General features: G+C 61.5%; 1 protein-coding gene across 4 annotated transcripts; it reads left to right on the top strand.

The window, feature by feature from the left end:
• The first annotated feature begins 1462 nt into the window (after positions 1-1462).
• Positions 1463-18024, top strand: KAZN (kazrin, periplakin interacting protein). Of its 4 annotated transcripts, none has more exons than XM_062593544.1 (8): positions 1463-1632; positions 12277-12468; positions 14212-14348; positions 14445-14615; positions 14710-14899; positions 15780-15910; positions 16513-16563; positions 17075-18024. In XM_062593544.1, the coding sequence occupies exons 1-8, from the start codon at positions 1467-1469 to the stop codon at positions 17240-17242; spliced, it is 1206 nt and encodes a 401-aa protein (XP_062449528.1). In that variant the 5' UTR covers positions 1463-1466; the 3' UTR covers positions 17243-18024. The 4 variants fall into 4 exon arrangements, with proteins under 4 accessions (XP_062449528.1, XP_062449531.1, XP_062449529.1 ...); XM_062593547.1 differs by having other exon boundaries at positions 12217-12468; XM_062593545.1 differs by lacking the exon at positions 1463-1632 and adding an exon at positions 8912-9004.
• The last annotated feature ends 530 nt before the right edge of the window (positions 18025-18554 follow it).

Genomic DNA, 18554 nt, shown 5'->3' with positions numbered 1-18554 from the left:
GCAGTCAAAAAACTCTCAGTCAAAAATAAATTTCCTTGAAAAAGCCATTGTACCGTTTATCTGAACACCAGATTTGCTTTCTTTTACCAAGCGCTTGCACAACTTTCGAAGCCGAGCTGTCGCCTAGGAGGGACTCGGTCCTCTCCCCTCCTGGGAGCAGGGCTGCTGCAGCTGATGCTATTCGTTACCGTTTCCCTGCGCCTTCTCCTTTAGCTCATTTCCAGATCCATTCCTGGAGTAAAACCCACCAACGTCCCTTACCGCAGCCACAAAGTTCTCAGCCGTGTCCGCCTCGGAGATGGATTTGCCGATGGTTCCTACCAGCTGTGACCCTGCTAGCTAAGGAGTTATTTTCCATGCTCCGGGGTTAACTCCTTCCGAGTTGCTCAAAACTTTTCTATTCCCTAAGGGGCAACCCCGGGCCACGACTCTCTCGTCCTTCGTGGGCTACGCGCTTCTGCGATTTATTCTGAGGTCCAGGCGGACGCGTAGCCGCATCGGGCCGCGTCCCCGCGCTCGCGAAGGACGTGGGTGCCTATAGGTGCAGACGCACACCCGCCATACATGTGGTCTGTAGCTGGATTTCAAGCTTCTCCGCGCTGGTCATCTCGGCAGCGTGCTGCGGAGGGGCTCGTTTCTGCGGGGCTTTTGCAGCAGTCGGGGGGGAGGCGAGAGCCTCGGGGAGGGCGCGGGAGGCCCCGGGCGGCCCCGGGAGGCCCCGGGCGGCCCCGGGCTCTGCACCGGGCTCTGCACCGGGCGGCTCCGGGCTCTGCACCGGGTTCGGCACCGGGCTCTGCACCGGGCTCTGCACCGGGTTCGGCCCCGGGCGGCTCCGGGCTCGGCTCCGGGGCGCTCGGCAGCCGCTGCGCCCCCCAACCCCGCGCAGCCCGGCAACAGGTAGGGGCGAGCCGCTGACCCCCCCTCCCAACCCCGTTGCAGCCAGCTTGCCCGGTCCCCCCCTCGCACCCCCCCTCTCTGCACACACACACCCCTCTTGCAGCCGGCTTGCACGTCCCCCCCCCTCCACCCCTTTTTGCACAGCATCCTTACACAGACACCCTCTTGCAGCCGGTTTGCACGCCTCCCCCCCCCGGACCCCTCCCCCTTTGCACGCCCCCTTGCACCCCTCGCTCGCAGCCGGCTCGCATGGTTCCCCCCTCGGCACCCCCCTTTGCACAGACACCCCATTGCACCCTCCCCGCTTGCAGCCGGCTTGCACAGTGCCCCCCCCCTCGCACCCCCATTCGCACGCCCCCTTGCACTCCGCGCTTCACGGTGCCCCTCTTTACACGCCCCCTTGCAGCCGCCTTGCACGGTCCCCCCCTGACACCCCCCCTTTGCACGCCCCCTTGCCTAGGCCACCCCCCCCCCCCCCCCGCAGCCGGCGGCGGCGCCCGCCGCTCCCGCCCGCTCTCACCTCTCTCTCTCCTCCTCTTCCTCCCTCCCCCCAGGCCAAAATCCTGCACATGATGGACGACAACAAGCAGCTGGCGCTGCGCATCGACGGGGCGCTGCAGGCGGCCGGCCAGGAGGTGACGGCGCTGCGCGCCGAGCTGGCCGCCACCGCCCGCCGCCTCGCCGAGCTGGGCGCCGACGGCGGCGGCATGGAGCACGGCCCGCCCGCCGCGCAAGGTGGGTCCGGCCCGGCACGGCCCGGCACGGCACGGCACGGCCCGGCACGGCACGGCGCGGGGGGGGGGGGGAGGGGGGCGGCTCCGCTTGCTCTCGGTCAATTGCTTTTACGTAGTCGTGGTTTTGGGGGGTGGTGGGGATGGGGGGTGTGTGTGTCCCCCCCCCGCCCCGGGCGGCCAGGTGCGCGCTGGAGCTGGCGCAGCTCGTCCCTGCCCGCCACCCCGTAACGCTTGTGAGCCGAGCCGAGCCGAGCCGAGCCGAGCCGCGCTCGCTTTGCACGCCCGCAGCCCGGGGGCTCCCCCCCCCCCTTCCCCCCGCCCCGTTCCTCCCTTGGCCCGCCTGGCCGCGCCGCACTGCGCGCTCGCTGCGCGGGCCGGCCGCGCAGCAGCCATGTTCGCGCGCGGCTCGGCTCGGCTCGGCTCGGCGCGGCTCGGCTCGGCGCGGCTCGGCGCGGCGCGGCGCTGCGCGGCTCCGGCGGCGGGTCGGGGCGAGCGCGCTTGGCGGAGAAGTGCGCGCTTGGCGCCTAACCCACCCGGGACGAGCCTCGGTGGCAGGGCGAAGGCAGCGCGGGCCCTCCTCTTCCTCGGCAGACCCGCCGCTGCGCAGGATTTACGCCCCCGCGGGGAAGCGTCGACAGACCCCCCGTTACCGGCGAGCATCCCCCGGCGCGGATCCGGGCGGGAATCGGTATCCGCCGCCGCCGGCTCCCGGCGGTTCTTCCTAGCGGCGGCGGAGCCGCGCGCGCAGGCCGGGCGTCAGCAGCCTCGCGCGCGAAGCCGCACCTGAATTTACGAATTTACTATTTTTCACCATTTCCTAGTTCGTTTCCCCCCTGCCCCGTGCAGCCCGTGGGGGTGACGGGCTAATTAGCTTCGTGCTCGGAAGCAGCTGCGTGCGGGGGGAAACCAGCTCGCGTCTCGGACTCGATAAGCTGGTTGCACGTGGCGCTTTGGGTCCCCGTTAGGTTGCAGTTTTGGATGATTTTAATTAGAAAAAAAAAAAAATCTCATTTATATGGGTTGATGGGCTTCTCCTGATCAGCAGTCTCGTTTGGAATGGTTAGTATGCCATTTTTAATGATGTTTGGATGGTTTTTCCTGCAAGGCCTGGCCGGTTACGTTACCCGGCGGGGTGGGTAGACGAAGTAGTTGATTTAAACAAACCAAAGCAGAAAAGCCCTGCTGTGCGTACGTGGAAAGGGGCTGCTGCTTTTTAGTGCCCCCTCCAAACCGTTTCCTGGATGCTGGCGGTCTGCGGCGGGCTCACGCCCGCGTGAGCGTTGCGGCTGTGTGATTAGCTGGGCTCGGGCTCCGCCAGCGCTTGCGTCCCTGCTCGTTTGCCCGGGGTTGGTGCCCGAGGTGACGGGTAGGAGACGGTGAAACCTTCCGTGGGTGCCCTGGGGCGTGTTTTCTGCATGCCTTGAATTTCTTTAAGTGTGTTTACCTAGTTCAGAGGGTAATACCGTTAATTAGGCCAACAAGAAAGACTAATAAAAAGTATAAAACCTCTGTAGTATACGGGGTTTATCCCCGATTAGCAGAACTGCTGTGATCTCGCTGTAAATCTGCGCGCGTGCCGCTAGGAGAGCGGTATTAAAACGGCAGTTAGCAGCGCCAAAAGTTGCCATCGTTGATTCCTTTAAAAAGGCGTAAAAACAGCAAGGAAAACGAAACGGCGATGTGCGCGCTGCGTTTGTAACTGGGGATGGGGAGCCGCACGGCGCCGAAATTGGGCGCTCCGCAGGGGTTTTGCCGGCGCGGCGCCCGCGCGGTGCCCCGGTGCCCCCTCTCCCCATCGCAGAAACATTGACCTTAACGCTCGACCTTATTGCCGCTTGCAAAGAGCAACTGGGTGTCTACTGAACCCCACTGGAGTCAGCTACAAAGTTACCGGCGCGTTCAGTAAAGTGACCAAAACGCTTTGTTTTAGCCCACGTAACCTGGGCAGCGTCCGAAGGTCCCGGCGGGCCGGGCAGCGGCTCGTCCTGCCGGGGCCGCGCTCGCCGGATTGAAAGGCCCTTTCGAAGCGGAGAATTACTGCGTTGGCTCGTTGCGGTTCCGCTCAGTCGGAAGAAGGATGTTATTTTAAAGATCGATTGCTGCCGTCCAGTTCCCATTACGCGACCTCCGAGAAGGGCAGTGTTCGGGATTTCTTTTATTAATTCCTGCATAATTCTGTGATTGGTTGTTGTCCCTTTTCCTCTGTGTAGATAGATTCTTTTTCTTTTCATGCTGCGTGAAAGTCTCTGCACCAGGGGACGATTATCTGCGTGTGCATCCCGGTTTTGCGTTTGAGTAGTGCTGGGGCTGGAGCAAGCACTAAAGCGGGTGCATCGCTTGCAAGGCGGGCGCATCGCTTGCAAGCACTAAAGCGGGTGCATCGCTTGCAAGGTGGGCACATCACTTGCAAGCACTAAAGCGGGTGCATCGCTTGCAAGGTGGGCACATCACTTGCAAGCACTAAAGCGGGTGCATCGCTTGCAAGGTGGGCACATCGCTTGCAAGCACTAAAGCGGGTGCATCGCTTGCAAGGCGGGCGCATCGCTTGCAAGCACTAAAGCAGGTGCATCGCTTGCAAGGTGGGCACATCACTTGCAAGCACTAAAGCGGGTGCATCGCTTGCAAGGCAGGTGCATCGCTTGCAAGCACTAAAGCAGGTGCATCGCTTGCAAGGTGGGCACATCACTTGCAAGGCGGGCGCATCGCTTGCAAGGCGGGCGCATCGCTTGCAAGCACTAAAACAGGTGCATCGCTTGCAAGGTGGGCACATCGCTTGCAAGGCGGGCGCATCGCTTGCAAGCGCTAAAGCAGGCGCATCGCTTGCAAGGCGGGCACATCGCTTGCAAGGCAGGTGCATCGCTTGCAAGCGCTAAAGCAGGTGCATCGCTTCCAAGGCAGGTGCATCGCTTCCAAGGTGGGTGCATCACTTGCAAGCACTAAAGCAGGTGCATCGCTTGCAAGGTGGGCGCACCGCTTGCAAGGCGGGCGCATCGCTTGCGTCAGCATCTTACTGCCGCGAGACGCAGCGAGCGCCGAGCTTCGCCGACACGGCGGGAAGCTGCGCGCGTTGAAGAGCTTGAATCCGCCGCCGCAAAGCGCAGGAGCGAGACGGAAGGAAGAGGAAGGCGCCCGCTGCGCGGAGGAGCCGCGGGGAGCTCGGCGAGCGCGGCGCGCGGAGCAGCCGAGGGCTTCGCGGGCGTTTTAAGCCGTTCGGAGGCGAGCCGCGTTGGCCGAGCCGCGGGAGCGGCGCCGGGGCCGCGGAGTGGCCGCTCGCCCTGCTGGGTCTGCCGCCGGAAAACGGAAAATTCCTGCGCCGAGCTGGCTTGACCGAGGGCCAAAGGAAACAGGATGGAGCCTCTCGCGGCAGCGGCGGGAGAGGGGAGCGCTCCGGCGTCTGCCAGCGCCGGCCGCGGCTCCGGCGCTTTCTGCGGCGGAGGGGGAAGGCGGAGGGGGTTTGGGTCCGCCCTGCTGCCTGGAAAAGCGAAACGTCCAGGCGCGGAGCTGGAGGGAACCTCCGGACGTCAGCGCCCAGCAGGAGCCCGTGGAAGGGGGCTTGGAGACGCCGTAGGGCCGTGCCGGCGCGTTCGCGTGGCGCAGCCGCTCGCGCCGCCAGGCGCCGGGGCTTCGGCTCGCCGCTCTCGCCCGGGTCTCCGTAACGCAGTGACTTTGCGCTCTGAGAGCTTCCTCTTATTTATTTTTTATTTTTATTTTTATTTTTCCAAGGATCCGCTCCCCCTCCTTCCCTCAGCTGTCTGTCGGAGCTATCTTCCCGCTGCTCCGAGGATTTTTTTCCGGCGGATAAGCCCGTTACAGATAATCTGGTTTGCTGAATTTTCTTTCCACCGGGCAATCTCCTTAATAGCCTCCTTGGAGGATTTCGTCTCGCTTGCAAACGGGACGCGACTTCGTGTCAAAATTCTGTTTCTTTGCGGTCCTTCTGCTGATTAAGGACGTTGAAAATCCACCGCCGGTTCGGGGCACCTCGCTGGGGTTGCGGTGCGTGCGGGCGGCGGGACGGGCGCGTTTGCTCCGCGCGCTTCCCAAACCCTGGCCCGCGCCGTATTCCCTATAGCCGCTGATTTACAGCTGGCTAAAAATAGGTCGTGCAGGAGGCTGGGAGCTGCGGAGCCCGAGCACCGCTGTAAATCACTTGACGGCTCATTTCCGTATAGCAAATATCTGCCTCTTATGACTATATGTTTAGATTAAGGAAGGAATAAGCGGAATAAAACGTAGCAGGAGCTCCGTTCGCTCGCTGCCCGTCTCAGGAGGCTTTTTGTTTTCTCTGCTTTTATGGCTGGTATAGCACAGGTACGCAGGAAGACCAGAGCCGCTCCCGCGGGTTAAACGTCTCTCGGGTTTGTAGGAGCTGCTGGTTTGGAAATGAGAGCTGCCGTCAGCGCCCGAGCTGGGGTCTGCGGTGCAGAACCGCGCGCGAAATAGGTGGCGGGGGCAACGGCGGCGTTAGTGCTGCGTCGTTTATTTGGTCCTCCGCAAGCAAGGATGCCAGCGGCCCGCTCCTGCCTAAATGCTCCTGCTTGCACAGCTTTTCTTTTCTTTTTTTCTCCCCATGCTTGCGTGGAAATTTGGATTTTCGCCTCCTCTCCCGACCCCTTTATTTTACTCACAAGCTGTTTGTTGGAAAAAACAGTTGTCTCCTACCTTCCCCATAAAGGCTGAGTGTTTAGGCTTGCATCGTGCGTGATGCTAAGCCTGAAAGCCTCCTGACTTCTTTCCATGGCTAATACTCATAATTCATCACAGGTGTTTTTCTCCTAAGAGTGGCAATTGCGCTGGCCTAAATGAGGTTTATCGCACGCTCGCTTTCCCTCTCTCTCCTCTCTCTGTTTTCTTTTTTTTTTATTCTTTTCTAATAGTTATGCCCACCCACACGTCGGGAACATGAACTGATTTATGAAGGTGTTTTGATCCCAGTTTATTAATTCCTAATCCTGATTTATTATTATTCTTTCCAACTCCACATAGTCATTTGGTGAAGAAGGTGATTTGGAGAGCAGAAGCAGAGATTAAGAGCTCCCGTTGAATTGCCTTTGAAATATTGGGTGCCTGGAAATAAGAGCTGAAAAAGGGGAGATTTGTCTGGGTGCTGCGGGGGGTTTGCAGGGTGCCCGGAGGGTTGCAGGGTGCATGTAGGTGGCTGGGGGGGGTTTGCAGGGTGCCCAGGGGGGTTGCAGGGTGCACATAGGAGGCTGCAGGGGTTTGCAGGGTGCCCGGAGGGTTGCAGGGTGCATGTGGGTGGCTGCGGGGTTTGCAGGGTGCTGCGGCGTTTTGCGGGGTACCCAGGGGGTTGCAGGGTGCACGTGGGCGGCTGCAGGGGTTTGCAGGGTGCTGCGGGGGTTTGCAGGGTACCCGGGGGGTTGCAGGGTGCACGTAGGTGGCTGCAGGGATTTGCAGGGTGCTGCGGCATTTTGCGGGGTACCCGGGGGGTTGCAGGGTGCCCGTGGGCGGCTGCAGGGATTTGCAGGGTGCTGTGGCGTTTTGCGGGGTACCCGGGGGGTTGCAGGGTGCCCGTGGGCGGCTGCAGGGGTTTGCACGTTTTCCGGCCAGCACTCGCCCTGCAGCGCCGCTTTGAACATCCCTCCTTCACCAGCTCTGGCCGTGGCCGCACAGCGTCGTTTTACTGCAATTTAGCATCTGGCTAAAGATGATTCAGGCATGCCTTGAGTTTTTGCGCTGCTTTAATATTTTAGCGGAAAAAAATATTAGAGTAATAATTTCGCCTAAGCATCTGCAATAAATTTGCTGGGCGCTGCGGGAGCTGAATGCAAAGAGCCGCCCTTCGGGGATCTCCCGCCGCCGAGGTGCCTCCAGTTCCTCCCCCGGGGCATCTTTCCATAACATACATGTAATATTTACTAAACATATTGCATATGCACACGACCGTATATCCGCATTTGCAGGCATGCAGCTGGGAATATTTGCTAGTGCCCTGGCCGGAGCCCCCGCGCCGGGTCGAAGCGGCCCACGTTTGCCCTCAGTTCCTTGGCTGTAGCCTCAATAATGCAGAAAAAATGCAGAAAAACTCCTATTTTTTTCTCTTATTGTGGGACCAAGGAAACCTGCCACTGTGCTGCCCGCCTAGCTGCATGCAAGGCTTTTTTTTTTTTTTTTTTTTTTTTTTTTTTTTTTTTTTTTTTTTTTTTGCATTTTTTTAATGTTATGCTCTGCTGTAAAAGTCAATAACGAGAAAACAGGGGGAACTTTACAACCTCTTCCGTCAGCCCACCGGATATACATAAGGCAGCCAAGATACCGTCGGGATTTAAAATGAAGCCAAATCAATCTGGTGTTTTTTTTTTTTTTTTCTCTTTTTTTTTCTCATTCCCATCCGGTGACTGCAATATGCTAAATACAAACAGGGAAGAAAAATCATTGGTTTTGAGCGACTCTCAGCAGAGAGTTTGGCGAGCGGGAGAGGACTCCATCTCCTCCGCGTACGAGCCGCTCGCCCAGGCCGCGGCGTTACGGGCTTCTGTTTGTTTTGCGTGCGCATTTAAGAAGAAAAAGGAGAAAAGCACAAAAAGCTTATGCAGATTTTTAATTTCTTTCTCCTTGCTGTCGCCGTTTTAATTTTTGCTTGCAAACGTCCGCGGAGCCGACGCTTCTCCGCTCGGGATCGGATCCTCTTACCGGAGGGATTATAACTGCCTCGCCGAGCGGCGAAATCCCCGTGGAGCCCCCGAGCCGACGGCTTTCCCAGGTAGCCGGAGAGCAGAGGAGGGAAAGCTCTGGCTATCGGATTAATTGGTGTAAAGCCCGGCTTCCCCGATTTCCCTCTCTTCTGAGCATCCTCCTTTATTTTGCGGGCCGTTTTCCCGGTCAAGGCAGCGGTGCGGGCGCTCGGACGCGCAGCGGACACGGGCCCGGGCACTGCCTCTCCGGCAGGAAATAAGGGCTTTAAAATAACGCCCGGTCCCGCGGGGGACGGGGACGATTTGAGGTCCGCGGGGCGAGCCGGCCTGGTTCGGGAGCAGGCTCGGTCACGTCCCCGGCGCCGCGCCGGAGCCTCGAGCGGCCCGTTGGGGACGGAGCGGGGATGGAGGCGTATCGGGCTTTGCAGGAGCCCGAGGCTGCAACCTGCGGAGGGGACAAATTCCCGGCGCAGGTAGCGCCCGCTGCACTTCCTGCTGCGCCGTGCCGTGCCGTGCCGTGCCGCGCCGCGCCGTGCCGGGGAGGAGTCTGGCGGAGGGAGGGGAAGGGAAGGGAGGGGAGAGGAGAGGCCGCCGGAGCGAGCCGGGGCGCCGGAGCCGCCGGGCCGGCCCTGCGCGGGAGCGCCGCGCCGGGGGCTCGGACATCCGCCGCCGGCACCCCCGGCCCCGCCATGAAATCGGACCGCGAGGAGAGCAAGCCGGGTACGTGCGAGCCCCCGCGGCGGCGCGCGCCGGGCTTCCCTCCAGGCCCGGCCTATTGTTCGGAGCTGCCGGCGGATGCTCCCGCGGGAACGCGCCGGCCGGGCCGCGGGAGCCGTCCGGCTGGGCCGTGGGAGCCGGCCGGCCGGGCCGCGGGAGCTGTCCGGCTCTGCTGCGGGAACCATCTGGCTGGGCGGCGGGGAAGCTCCGGCCGGGCCGTGGGAATGCTCCGGCCGGGCCGCGGGAACGCTCCAGCCCAGCTGCGGGAACGCTCCGGCCGGGCCGTGGAGACGCTCCGGCTGGGCCGTGGGACCGCTCCAGCCTGGCCGCGGGAATGCTCCAGCCCAGCCGCGGGAAAGCTCCGGCCGGGCCGCGGGAAAGCTCCGGCCGGGCCACGGGATAGCTCCGGCCGGGCCGCGGGAACGCTCCAGCCTGGCTGCAGAAATGCTCCGGCCCGGCACGGCCGCGATGGGGGCTCGTGGGTCGGGCAGCGGCGCCGCGGCGGGGACGCGGTGAGCTCGCGGGTGAGAGCGGCTTGGGACGCACGTCGCCCCCGCTGCAGGTTTGTTTGCACACGCGTGTGCGTGCGTGTGCGTGCTCCCTTTTCTCTCTTCCCCCCCCCTCCCAAAAGCAACGCCGGTGCCGCGGTGAGAGCGGCGGATGCAGCCGGGCTCCGCTGCCCGGTGCACGGCCCGGCGCCCGTGCAGCGATCGTGCCGGGCGAGCTGCGCCGAAACAGGCTCTTGTAAATGGGCGTTTTAAAGCGATGCCTGATCCGGGGCCAGTGGAAGCCGGTAAAAGACTTCCCGGACCGCGGCCCTGTGCCGGAACAGAGCCAGCGGTGGGATTTACGGGATCCGCGGTGGAAACCGCAGCCCCAAGTGCTCCGTGCAGATAGTTGTCATAGATGCTTCAAACACCTAAAGGAAAAAAAATTGCTATTTATATTGTCCATTAAGGCTGCTCAGTGCTTAAAGCGTAAAGGACGCAGAACCTGACAGTGTCGTGGAAGCATAACGCCGTCAGCTGGAATATAATTAGCGGCTAATTATTGCAGTGTGAATCGTAGTTTTCATCAATTAGTCCGGGCAATATTTGCAACGCATTAATTTCGTAGCTGCCCGCTTGCGACGTTGTGGGAGACGCGGGGATCTCCGGGTGCTTCGAGCTGCGGGGCGCAGCTGCGGCGTGGGGACAAACCCACGGCGGAAACGGCCGAGAGGGAAAAATGCAAAAAAAAAAAAAATATATAAATAAATAAAGGAGGCGAGAGGAAAAGAAGGAGCTGTGGTTTGGCGGCCCGTTGCCTTGGGGCTGCCTGCGGCCGGGAGCCTGCGGACGTGCCGGCCGAGCGATCGGCGTTGCGAAGGAACGGCAGCCGACTCGCTGGCCCTGTTTTCCCGGTTCTTGCAACTTCAGCCCTTTCGGTAACGATTGCCGAGAGCTGCCTGGAAACGGTGCTTTCTCAGAAGCTGTTTTTTTTTTTAGGTGCTTAAAACTTGGCACTGCAGCGTTTTTTTCCTTCCGCTTTAAAACTAAGCCAGCTAAAGCGCTCCCTCTCGAGCCTAGCGGCTCTTCCGACGCGCTGCACGCAAATAAAGCGCGCTTTTCTCCGTGCGATGCTCTGCGCAGCCGCTCGTGCAAGCGCCCGGCCGCCCCTCGCGCCGGGTTTCTCCCCCGGGATTTCCCAGACGGGCGGGTTTCCCGGGCCCCGGAGGAGCCGCGACGTTGCTTCTTCGGACCCTGCTGCTTCGGTGGGTGCTGTCGCTGCTCGGCTTTCGGCAGGCGCGTTGACGAAATCCCCCCGCCCGCCCGCGGCTCCGGCCTTCCCGGTTAGCGACTTTACGGCGAAATAATTTACGGCGCGAGCCCTTGCCAGCTTTCGTAGGCGAAGCATCCCAAGCACGCAGAGCGGATTTTACAGGACTCCCGCTGGCCCCAGCTGCTGGGCGGCCGGCACGAGCTGAGCCAGGCCGAGCCGAGCCGAGCCGGGCCGAGCCGAGCCGAACCGGGCCAAGCCGAGCCGAGCCAAGGGCACGCTGCAGCGACACTTCCAGCTTGTGCGTTTTTTCCCGGCACCAGGCGATAGTGCGCGGGCCCTTCCCGGTCCTGGGTGCCCGGCGGGGTTTTGCTTATCTGAGAGGAAAAATAAAGCGGTCGGTTCCTTCTGTAGCTGTCTGCGGGCACGGGTCAAAATCTGGACGTCGGTAGGAGTCTTTGGAGCAAGCGCCGGGGCTTGCACGGGGCCGGATGCGCGTGGGGTGTAACGCAACAGGAATCGTCCTCGGAGCAGTCGGGGCGGGGAGGGAGGGGATGGTGCTGAGCCCTGGGTGTGCAGGATGCAGCGGTTTTCCCTGCACCCGGAGCATCGCAGCGCTTCGGGGTGCAGCGGTTTTCCCGCACCCGGAGCATCGCAGCGCTTCGGGATGCAGCGGTTTTCCCGCACCCGGAGCATCGCAGCGCTTCGGGATGCAGCGGTTTTCCCCGCACCCGGAGCATCGCAGCGCTTCGGGGTGCAGCGGTTTTCCCGCACCCGGAGCATCGCAGCGCTTCGGGGTGCAGCGGTTTTCCCGCACCCGGAGCATCGCAGCGCTTCGGGGTGCAGCGGTTTTCCCCGCACCCGGAGCATCGCAGCGCTTCGGGATGCAGCGGTTTTCCCGCACCCGGAGCATCGCAGCGCTTCGGGGTGCAGTGGTTTTCCCCGCACCCGGAGCATCGCAGCGCTTCGGGGTGCAGCGGTTTTCCCGCACCCGGAGCATCGCAGCGCTTCGGGGTGCAGCGGTTTTCCCTGCACCCGGAGCATCGCAGCGCTTCGGGGTGCAGCGGTTTTCCCTGCACCCGGAGCATCGCAGCGCTTCGGGGTGCAGCGGTTTTCCCTGCACCCGGAGCATCGCAGCGCTTCGGGGTGCAGCGGTTTTCCCGCACCCGGAGCATCGCAGCATTACGTGCGGACAGAAACTCCTTGTCTGAGCTAAAAAACATGAGCTGTCCTGCAGAAGCGCTGCATCGGGAGGGCGGGGGGGGGAGTGTTGCACCAAGGGGCGGCAGGGCATCCGCGGGGGTGACTTCTCGTCCTACCTGTCCTTTAAAAGTGGGCGGTTGTGCAGCGGGAGGCGGAAGAGCGGAGCCGAACCGCTCGCAGAAGCTTGCGGGCGCTAGTAATTTTGCGTCCTGACGCCGGACTAGCGCGCCAGCGTTTTTCGGGGGGCGGGCGAGGCGGGCTCGCGCGGGGCGGCCGTCCTCGGCGGCGGCTGGCATCGCGCTCTCTCCCCGCAGGGCTGCTGCGGGAGGAGGTGGCCCAGCTCCAGGAGGAGGTTCACCTGCTGCGGCAGATGAAGGAGATGCTGGCGAAAGACCTGGAGGAGACGCCCGGCGGCAAGTCCACCGAGGTCCTCTCCGCCACCGAGCTCAAGGTGCAGCTGGCGCAGAGGGAGCAGGAGCTGGCGCGAGCCAAGGAGGCTCTGCAGGGTAAGGGTGGGGGGGCTGCGCGGTTCGGGCTCCGTTTAAGGACTGGGGCTGCTGAGCGCGGCGCGCCGCTCCGCGGAGCCAAAAATCGCCGGGATCCGGCCCCGCTCCGGGAAATCCTGTTGTTTGTGCTGCCCGTTCGCAGCGTTGCAAGGAATTCCTCCGAGGGTAACGCGGAGGGGAGCAGAGGGAGCGGCCGAAAACGGCCGGGCTCCCGCGGGCGCCGCCGCTTTGGGGCGATACGGGGGGCGCGACGGCGGTTTGGTCCGCGGGCGTTCAGGAGCGGCGGCGTCTGCGAGCAGAGGAGCGAAGCGGCTCACCCCCTCCCTGCCCTGCCGAGAGCTGGTAACACGCCACTGCTTTTTACATCTGGAAAATGCTAAATATGCAAGAGGAAAACTATTTTAAGAATGTTTGCATTAAAAAAAAAAAAAAAAAAAGGAGCCTGTGAAGCTGCCAGGAGGTTGCGTGCGCTTTTGCAGAGGACGTTGCACCCGCAAGCGCGAGGCTGCCTGGAGAGGCACGAGCACTTGAGGAACACCGTGTTTGTTTATTTTTTAAATTAGGCTTTTGTTGGCCCGCCGCACGAGCCGTCGGGGTTCGGCGGGTTGCACGGACGCCGCGTCCGCCCTGCGTTCGGCTCCGCGGAGCCGAGCTCTCCCGCGGCCCGGCGGGCGTTGCGGCCGGAGCGTAATCGCCGAGCAAAGAGCGGCTGGGCGATCCCCGCGCAGGGCTGGCCGATTTCATGGGTTAGTCGCGGTGGCGATATTGGATTTCATGGCCGGGGTACGGGAGAAATTAAAGCGGGCGTTGACGCGGCGAGGCGCTTTGCTGCGGGCGCGCGGTTCCCGGCGGCGGGAGACGAGGACGGGGCTCGCGGCCGGGCGTTGCGGAGCCGCGCGGTCCCGCGCCCGCTCCCGGCGAGCCGCCCGTGCTGAACGTCAAACCTTCCGGGGCGTCACGGGCTCCTCTTCTAATAGCACCTCCGAGCGTCTTCTGCTTTGGCAAGCGACGGAGCATTTTCCATGCATCTTGCAGGACCCTGAACACTGCCGGTAATTAAAACAGGTTGTTGCTGTAGGGTAACCGGTTATTTAATTAAATTCATTAGGAGTCTTTTGTCGCCTCCGGCTTCCAAGAGTTACAAATGCAACTTAAACTGGTGCAGGAGCGTTGAGAAAATGGAAAGCGCGTACGCATTTGTCACAAGCAGCTCAAGAGCTCGGGAATAGCGTGGTTTCAGCTATCCGCTGTTTCGGTGGCTGCTAACACGGCTCCTCGCGGCTCTCGTGTCGGGCTCAGCTCCTCCGCAGGCTTCTGGAGCCCCGCGGGACCGTGCAATGGGGCAGGAGAAAAATACTGGAAAAAGAACCGCCCTAAAAAGCGGGTATTTGGGTGCAAATTTGGCTGCCTCCCTCCACGCTTTGCATTTTGGAGCACGTTTGGTGGGGCCCTGCTGGCTCTGGCCCTCGCGCGGGTGCTGGGGAGCCGGTTTGTGGGCGACAGAGGGTCGGAGCAGGTCTAGGGCATTACCTAACTCCCTTTTAATTACTGGCGAGGGTGATTATTTTTAGGGGCTCTGCGTAGCAATTTGCCAAGCTCGGAGAAAATAAAAGAAAGCCAAAGCCGCGGCAGGGCTGGCGCCGATGCGCGCCGCGAGCCCGCTTCCTCCTTAAATCCAGGAAAACCCCGTGGGGCGTTTAATTTGGAAACAGCAAGCGAAATAAATAAATAAACCGCCCGCAGCCATGAAGGCCGACCGCAAGCGCCTCAAGGCCGAGAAGACGGACCTGGTGAGCCAGATGCAGCAGCTCTACGCCACGCTGGAGAGCCGCGAGGAGCAGCTCCGCGACTTCATCCGCAACTACGAGCAGCACCGGAAAGTGAGTCTTCCCCGGGCGGGGGGGGGGAGGCAAAAAGCACCTTTGGGCTCCTCCCGGGGCTCGCGAGCGCGGAGCTAACCGCGGGCGTCCCGGCAGGAGAGCGAGGACGCGGTGAAAGCGCTGGCCAAGGAGAAGGACCTGCTGGAGCGGGAGAAGTGGGAGCTGCGCCGGCAAGCCAAGGAGGCGACGGACCACGCCAGCGCCCTCCGCTCCCAGCTGGACCTCAAGGACAACCGCATGAAGGAGCTGGAGGCCGAGCTGGCCATGGTGAGCCGCGGGCTCGGCGGGGCCGGCCGCCGTTCTCGCCGCGCCGCGGGTGCCGTTCCGTTCCTCGGGCGCTGACTTTCCGTCCCTCCGCCAGGCCAAGCAGTCGCTAGCCACGCTGACCAAGGACGTCCCCAAGCGGCACTCGCTGGCCATGCCGGGCGAGACGGTGCTCAACGGCAACCAGGAGTGGGTGATGCAAGCCGACCTGCCGCTCACGGCCGCCATCCGGCAGAGCCAGCAGACCCTCTACCACTCGCACGCCCAGCACTCGGCAGAGCGGCAAGGTGAGCGCCGGCGGGCGGCGGGAGGCGGAGGGGTGAGCGCCCGCGCGGCGCCGAGGCCCCGGGCCGAGTCTCCGGCCGGCCCCGCTCGGCTCCGGCGGCAGCGCGGCCCGGGCGGCCGAACGCCGGCTGCGGAGCGCGGCCCTGAAACTGCCATCTCCTTCTGCAAATCCTTGTCCTTCCTTCCTTCCTCCTTCCTTCTCTTTCCCCTGCCTCCTTCCTTCCTTCCTTCTCTTCTCCTTCCTTCCTTCTCTTCCTTCTTCCTTCCTTCTCTTCCTTCCTTCTCTTCCTTCCTTCTCTTCCTTCCTTCTCTTCCTTCCTTCTCTTCCTTCCTTCTCTTCCTTCCTTCCTTCTCTTCCTTCCTTCTCTTCCTTCCTTCTCCTTCCTTCCTTCTCCTTCCTTCCTTCTCCTTCCTTCCTTCTCCTTCCTTCCTTCTCTTCCTTCCTTCTCTTCCTTCCTTCCTTCTCCTTCCTTCCTTCTCCTTCCTTCCTTCTCCTTCCTCCTTTCTTCCTTCTCTTCCTTCTTCCTTCCTTCTCTTCCTTCTTCCTTCCTTCCTTCTCTCTTCCTTCCTTCCTTCTCCTTCCTTCCTTCTCTTCCTTCCTTCTCTTTCTTCTTTTCTTCTCCCTCCTTCCTTCTTCTTCCTTCTCCTTCCTTCTCCTCCACGCAGCAGCCGAGTATCTCAGGGCCGTGGCTGTTCTCGAGCAAGCCGAGTGCAGCTAGCTTTCTCCGTGAGCGTTCCCCTTCGCTTCCAGGCCCCGCTTCCAGGGCTTGGAAGGGGCTGCCAAGCCCGGGGCCCCGGGGCGGTGCCGAGGGCCCTGCCAGGGAGGCGGCGGCGGCGGCGGCCCCGGCGCCCCTCACGCCCGGCGCCTGCCTTGCGTTTCAGCCGTCAGAGTGAGCCCCTGCCATTCGCGGCAGCCCTCCATCATCTCCGACGCGTCCGCCGCCGAAGGCGACAGGTCGTCGACGCCGAGCGACATCAACTCGCCGCGGCACCGAACGCACTCGCTCTGCAACGTAAGGCGCTCGCCGCGGCCGGCGGCCGCTCCGGGAGCTGCCCGCTGCCCGCCAAGGCTCCGGCTGGCGCTGGGGGCCCTCGGGGGTGCTCCGGGGGCACCGGGACCCCCTGCGCGCTGCCCCTGCTTCCGGCCCGTCCGGTGTCCCGGCCGTGGCCGTGCAGGGCGCGGGGCACCTGGAGACCCCAGCTCTGGGGAAACGGCTGGGAATGCAGATGATTTAATTGTTTTTATCTAAACTGAGTCACTCTGAGAAAAAAAGGTATTTTTTCTGTGTTTCTGAAACCATGGAAATAAGAATTTCCTTCTGGGTGGACTTAACGTTATGCAGCTACCAGGGCTCGCCTTAGCTTCCCAGCATCACGTCATCTTGGGGTTGGAAGGGACCAAATGGTTGTCCCTCTCCCAAATCGTCATTTCCCGTCCCTCAAAGAACTGGCAAGAGCTTGGTAACGTCTTGCGTGACTCTGCCCCCCAAAAGCGCGAGTTCTGCACAGAATCATCTTGACTTAAGATCCCTTTTTGAGCTTTTTGCCCTCGCGGTGCGGGAGCCGGCACTGTGCTTACGCTGTTTCAATGTGATCTGTCTCCTTCTGCTGGTAGGGGGATAGTCCTGGACCGGTACAGAAGAACTTGCACAACCCAATTGTACAGGTAGGAGGCTGCTCTCTTTTGAATCCCCCTCCCAATACAGGGCATTTCCCCAGCGCCTGCGTAGCGGGGGCAGTTCAGAGTCATTCTGAACATTTACCCCATCGCGCCTTCTCCAAAGGTCTGCTCATACTGCCGAGGTGTGACTGTGTTTTATCCTGCTGCCCGTCGTCCTGGGGGAGGCTGGAGAACTCAGTGGCAGAGTCCCTACCGGCTTTCGTGGGGATTGGCGCTTTTTGGGAAAGGGTGCGGGGTCCCAAGCGTGGTGGTCCCTTCCTGTTTGCTGGAGACACTCATGTTTTTTTCCCTCCTCCTTCTGCTCCTCCTTCTGCTCCTCCATCTCCTGCTCCTCCATCTCCTTCTGCTCCTCCATCTCCTTCTCCTTCTGGTCCTCCATCTCCTTCTTCTGCTCCTCCATCTCCTCTTTCTCCATCTCGTCCATCTCCATCATCTTCTCCTCCTCCTCCTCCTCCTTTTCCATCCTCACTCTTGTTTGTTGTCTCCCCTCCTGCAGTCTCTAGAGGACCTCGAAGACCAAAAACGAAAAAAGAAGAAAGAGAAGATGGGCTTCGGCTCCATCTCCAGGGTATTCGCCCGAGGGAAGCAGCGGAAATCGCTAGACCCGGGTCTCTTTGACGGTACGGCCCCCGACTATTACATAGAGGAAGACGCGGACTGGTGACCCCCTTCCCGGCCGGCAGCCCGCCTCCGGCTGCCGGCACGCGCGCGTGCCCGAGTGTCTGTGTGCGCGGATGGGTCCAGCCCGGAGAGCAGCGGGAGCCGCCCCCAGCCCGTGTACATACTGCGCGCCAAGCCCCGGGTGGACGTGTTCACTGTTGTCTTTGGAGCGGTGCGGTCGTGTCGTAACTCTCTCACTTCCTTAGGGCTTTTAGGTTTTTTTTTCCTTTTTTTTTTTTTTTCCTTTTTTTTTGTTTTGGTTTTGTTCCGGTAACTCTTTCCTCCGTTGTTGCTTCAATTTGTTTGTTTTGGAGTTTGGATTTTGTCGTCGTCGTCGTTTTCCTCGTTCTTTTTACAAAACTTGAAACTTGAAGGACTGCTGTGTATTTGTAAATAACGGAAATATTGTGCACTTTGTGCTCGTGACGTCTCTTGTCCAAAACGCTGTTCTCTTGAGCCCATGCTGGCGGCGCGTTGTGAACGCGGCACGGTCCCGGGGCCGGCTCTTGGCGACGACGGCATCCCCTTCGCAGGGTGCACCCAGCTTACCTAGGGAAGGACAACAGCAGGCTCTGCCTGTCCACAGGGACCTTAAAAAGGAAAAGAAAAAAAAAAAGAAGAGAAAAGAAAGAAAAAAGTCTCATTCCATACGCTGTCTTCCTGGCCAAAACCCGAGGAGGCAACCTGGGCTCTTTTTCCTGCCTGCCAGTCTGGAATAATTGTTTTAACTTGCATTTTGTTGTTTAATTTATTTGCACAAAATCCAGAAGAGCTATTCTAACTAAATTATTGCGTAAATTTTGGAATTTCTATTTTTCCACGGTGGTTGGGAGGGGTCGGGGAGGAGGAAGGGGGTCTCCGCACTGTCGCGTCGCGCTCGGGGAGCGCCGCCGTCCCGCTTTTCGGGGGGGCAGGGGGGGAGCGGAGGGGGCCGGGGCGCTGCTCTCCCCGCTGCGAGGATGACCACGGTGGGATAGCCGCACACCCGTCCCCGAGCGGGAGCGAGCCGTAACGCGCGGGAAAACGGCGCCCGAGGGGCCGCAGCGGCCGCGGCGAAGCGCCCAGAGCCCCCAAACCTGCCGGCCCCCGAAACGCCGGGGGCGGCAGCACCTCTTTTCCCCCCCCTTTTCCTTTTTTTTTTTTTTTTGGGGGGGGGGGGCATTTCCCCCCCCTCGCGCTGCGTGGCGAGCCGACGCGCGCCCGGCCCTCCCGCAATCCCAGCTGCTCACTCGCCGCCGGCTCCCGAGCGGGAGGGATTTCTCGCTCCTTTTTCTTTTTTTTTTTCCTCCCCCCCCCCCCCCCCCCCCCCCCCCCCC

This window comes from Rhea pennata, chromosome 22 (genome assembly GCF_028389875.1).
Source record: "Rhea pennata isolate bPtePen1 chromosome 22, bPtePen1.pri, whole genome shotgun sequence".
Lineage (NCBI taxonomy): Eukaryota > Metazoa > Chordata > Aves > Rheiformes > Rheidae > Rhea > Rhea pennata.
Note: the sequence above shows the minus strand (reverse complement) of the source record. Positions and strands in the feature narration are given on the sequence as shown.